Source organism: Pundamilia nyererei, unplaced genomic scaffold (assembly GCF_000239375.1).
Source record: "Pundamilia nyererei isolate P.nyererei 1_Seehausen unplaced genomic scaffold, PunNye1.0 scaffold00006, whole genome shotgun sequence".
Classification (NCBI taxonomy): Eukaryota; Metazoa; Chordata; class Actinopteri; order Cichliformes; family Cichlidae; genus Pundamilia; species Pundamilia nyererei.
Genome location: NW_005187407.1, coordinates 7,595,710 through 7,599,997, shown reverse-complemented (window position 1 = coordinate 7,599,997; position 4,288 = coordinate 7,595,710). Strand labels below are relative to the sequence as shown.

The following is a 4,288-nucleotide window of genomic DNA, read 5'->3' as shown; positions in this document are numbered from 1 at the left end:
AGTTGCTGGGCTTGTTACTTGGAAACAAATTTAAGACTCAATTTAAAGGCACTTTTTAAATTTTACTTGTCAGTCTCGAACATTACCATTCCTTTACATACCTTTGCTTGGGCGCACCAAATTTGCAGTGGTATAGTAAATGTATTAAGCACTTTTTCAAAGAAATAATGAACTTTGCATGTATTTGTCTAATTTTCCAGTAAAAGCCAAATACTATACAATGTCTTACAACATTTCTCAAAATATTTTTATTGAGTGATTGTGGATACAGTTTAAGGAGAAAAAAAATAGAATTGAATACAAAATTGAATACAAAACAAAACTTCTCATGTTAGAACATAGGTAAAGAAAAAACAAACAAACAAAAAAATTTACAAAAAAAACCCGCAACCCAGGAGCGGCAATTAAAACTAACAAACCCTTTCCTTACAAACAATTTCTTGTTACAACAAAAATCACAACTTCCAATAACTGAATATAACTAAAAAAAAAAAAAGCCAACTTGTTACATGACAGACAGGTGTTTTTAAAGGTGGATGATAAAAGGTTTTGCACTAAGCATTTAGTTAAAGAGCCAGTTTGCATACCACAATAATAAAGGACACACTGACAGACATGAAACAAGACAACAAAGACAAAGAGCAAGCTCACATTATCTGTGCAACAAATCAATTTCCTCAAACTGAAAAGAGCCACAGTGGCAAACACATGTGACTCATACCGAAGAGACGGACAGCCATGAAAATGCCTCACCGTGAAAATGTCTTACAAGAGGCCAAGATCCGAGAAGGCGTTATGTCTTTAATAAACAACATACTGTAAGCATTAAAATGAATGTGGCGCAGTGTGTAGGGTAAGAAACAACAACCCTCAACCTTCTCAAGTTCTGTTGAAATGATGTGATTCAAGGTCTCAGCATTTTCTACACACGGCTTTGACTGTAGGGCATTAGACAAAAGTCTAATGCCTTCAAATAAGGTCAAGTTTCAGGAGTGTTGTTGACTGAGATGGCTTATCGGAGGAACGTACTTGCCAAATCAGAATGTGTGATCACAGGGGTAAATTGGACCCTATTAATGCTCATCTGGACTCTGTTTTGGAGAGCTCCTCCAGAGCAGAAGGTTGTTTTTGCAAGCAAAAATATTTAGCTTTACATCCATTATCAAGTAGATAACAGAGAGCACAATTCCATAGCCAGTGATTTTTTTTGCGGCTTTTGGTTAAGAAATATACATGTTTAGGATAACAAAAAAAAGTTGCATACACATTCACTTGGTTCACTGGTGGGCAGAAGTAGACCTGTGAATTCTTGGAGTAATGCCAAAGGAAAAAGCTTGTCTTCTGTTTGCAGAGCACTTTTTAAATGGCTTAGATGAAGGAGGAGTTTGAGAAAGAGAGGTTTCAACCTGCGATCTCAAATGGGAGGAAGGGAATGTGTGAACTTGCTGTCCAGAGCTAGAGATTGAAGAAGATCTGTAAATGGAAGACTTAAGGCCACTGTGTGGTCCCGTTCTTGGATGGTGACAAGAGGTTACAAATTGAGTTCCAGGACATTTCACAGGAGGTCTGGGTGCAGGCCTGAGCTCGGGGCTCTGCAAAATGCTGCTGTCGCCTTGAAAAGATAAAGATTTATGAAAATATAAGTACAATATATTGTGACAAACTGGAAAAACTGGAGTTGTAGTTTTGTTTGTGATGACTATATAAATAACTCACCTTTTGAGCCCCAGATGAAATTCTGCTTTGAGCTTGTTGTCCCTTTGATAGCTGGGGGAGAGTGCCAGCAGTGGGCCTGCATTGCTTGCCGTCTGACCTAGGTAAAAGATGCAGTGTAGTGAAGACTACGTGAAGACTGCCTTGACTATTTCTGCATGTTCTGCTCCTTGGCTCAAACCACACTGCTGTCTGACAACCCTCTGTATCATCCCCCTGCTTGGATTTGATTGATGAGTGGCCACTTCCTGTCCCATCCGTTTCTGTTGCAGACATTGCCTCATCTGTGTATGGTTTTTGTTCATGTCTTTCTTTTTCCTCTGCACTTTCACTTTCTTCATCTGTCTCTTGCTCCTCAAAGCCTTCTGGACTTTCCGAACCTTGAACCAGTTTGTGTTTGACATGTCTGGAGCCCTGTCAGGTGGATACACACAATCTTTTAAGTTGTTTTTACTATGATATGGGTAGTAATATTGTACAGTCAGTTTGATTGTAGAGTAAACTTATAGGAAACAGAGAATTTCAGCAATAGACATCAATATTTATCTTTGTCATATAACATGTATTGCAGTCAACAATGTGCTCATTTATGAACACTTGTCTGAGTCACTTAAAAAAAATATAGACTAACACCTTGTGTTCTGTCAATTCATCCAAATCTTCCAGACTTGCTGAAACTTAGTGTTGTGCACATTTCTGGGAAGCCAGTGTAATGTTCTTCATGTTTGGCAGTAATGTATGCATTACTATGGCATTACTAATGTGGTTACTTTATTGTTTTTCTGCTATAATGGACTACATTTTAAAATTCAGCAATCACATTACAGTCACTAATCCCTTTATTATTTTGACAATTTAAGTTTCAGCTTTCTCTTTCTGTACTGAGAGACCCTGGAGCACATCTGTGCCAGTGCTGCAGTACCTCTGCCCAGTAAAAGATCATCACTGCCAGGAACACTTCCCGCCCTGACATAAAACTGGGAGGGGAAAGCTGATTCAGGAAAGCAAATTAAGTTTCTAGAAATGCCTGTTAAAACAACACTGAGGCCAAACATGGTGCATTGGACAAACTGTATCTAATCCCTTTATAACAAAGAGATATTTGGCAATGTTAAATATTTAGCTGATGTGTGTATGTGTATGTGTATGCTGCATGCCTTAGATGTGTATATATGGAGGTGAGAGAATGTCCCTGGAAAGGTTGCCTTCATCAGTGCGCAGTGTAATTCTAATTGGCTTTATTAGAGGGCTTAAATCTAATACCATCTCTGTGCCCTGCCTAAGGCTTTGAGTGTGTGTTTGTGAGTGTGCACCTCTTTTTTGATGTTTATGCCTCAACAAATTTCTTACAGAACATTTACAGAGTTACATACATGAGTAGATGGACTAAAACAGCTCTATCAGACGGTGGAAAAATACAGTTACATTCCCTCCTCTAAATGAGCCTGATGCAGCGTATTTCTCCAGTCTGAGAGTAGAGCCCCAGTCAATAGGTAAATACAGCATTTAGACGTTCAAGTTCATTGAAATAGCTGCACTGTAGCTCCAGATGTAATGATACAGACTTAAGGCAAGAGAAAGCAGCATGGAACTGCTCATTTGACCCCATTTAAAAACTTGATACCAATTAGAGAGTTCTGGGTGTAAATAATTTAGGAGATCTCTCTCACTGAACACACAAATAATGTTATGTGCATGCACACATATATGCACATGGATGTGCATGGGCTCTGAAACACACTAAACTACGAATATATGCACACTCCTGTGCGCGCACACACATGTACGTGCGTAAAGATTCCGCTGTGCTCTGGAAACAGACTTCTTAATGAAGCCTTCCCGAAGTGAAAGTAGAGCAGAAATACATACTGGCCCATTTCTGCCTTCAGTACACCCTCCTCGCCTCTCTCCTCTCTCCCTCGCTCTCCCTTTCCCTCACCTTCTCCACATCATTTGTTTTATGCATGTTTCATTGTCTTTTTCTCTTTTGTCTCAATGAGTTAAATCACAACCCCTAATTTATGGCTACAGGCAAAGACACTTCTACAAACAAACTGGCTGATGAGAGGGGATGACTGAAAACATACGCGCTGAGCGGTGTGTGTAAATCTTAAAATGTCTGTTACTGTCTTTTTATCTGTGGTTATTTACATAAGAAATGACAGCATGTGTAAAAGAATGACTGCGATGCAAAATGAAAAAGGCTGCGCGCTCGAGGAGAGGGGAAGTGAGCAAGGGGGGTGAGAGAGAGTAAATCCAGTGACACTGAGTGGGGAGCACTCAGGTGTGGTGAGAGGATTATACAAAACCCTGAGTATGAATGACAGTAAACACCTGAATGACAGAGAGACGGGGAGGGGTGGAAGTGTGTGTGTGTGTGTGTATGTGTGTGTGTGTGTGTGTGTGTGTGTGGCTTTGCGTGACAGTTTAGTGGCCTTCACTTATATTCTGAGAGGTAAGTGAATATATATTCACTCTGATGTTTTCACAACTGTGCTGCCTACTTAAGTAAAACTTGCTCCATTGTATCCATAGTATATACATTATGTCTCTCCCCCTCTCTCTCTCTCTCCAT

At 39.7% G+C, this 4,288-nt stretch overlaps 1 protein-coding gene across 1 annotated transcript in view; it reads right to left on the bottom strand.

Moving 5' to 3' along the window:
- Positions 1–397: 397 nt before the first annotated feature.
- LOC102210672 (uncharacterized) overlaps positions 398–4,288 on the bottom strand; it is a 17,087-nt gene continuing 13,196 nt past the window's right edge. The window contains exons 6-7 of the mRNA XM_005722356.1: positions 1,717–2,127; positions 398–1,612 (exon numbers count right to left, since the gene is read on the bottom strand). Of these exons, the coding sequence (XP_005722413.1) occupies positions 1,556–1,612; positions 1,717–2,127 (468 nt within the window). The 3' untranslated portion in view covers positions 398–1,555. The remainder of the gene's footprint in view (positions 1,613–1,716; positions 2,128–4,288) is intronic.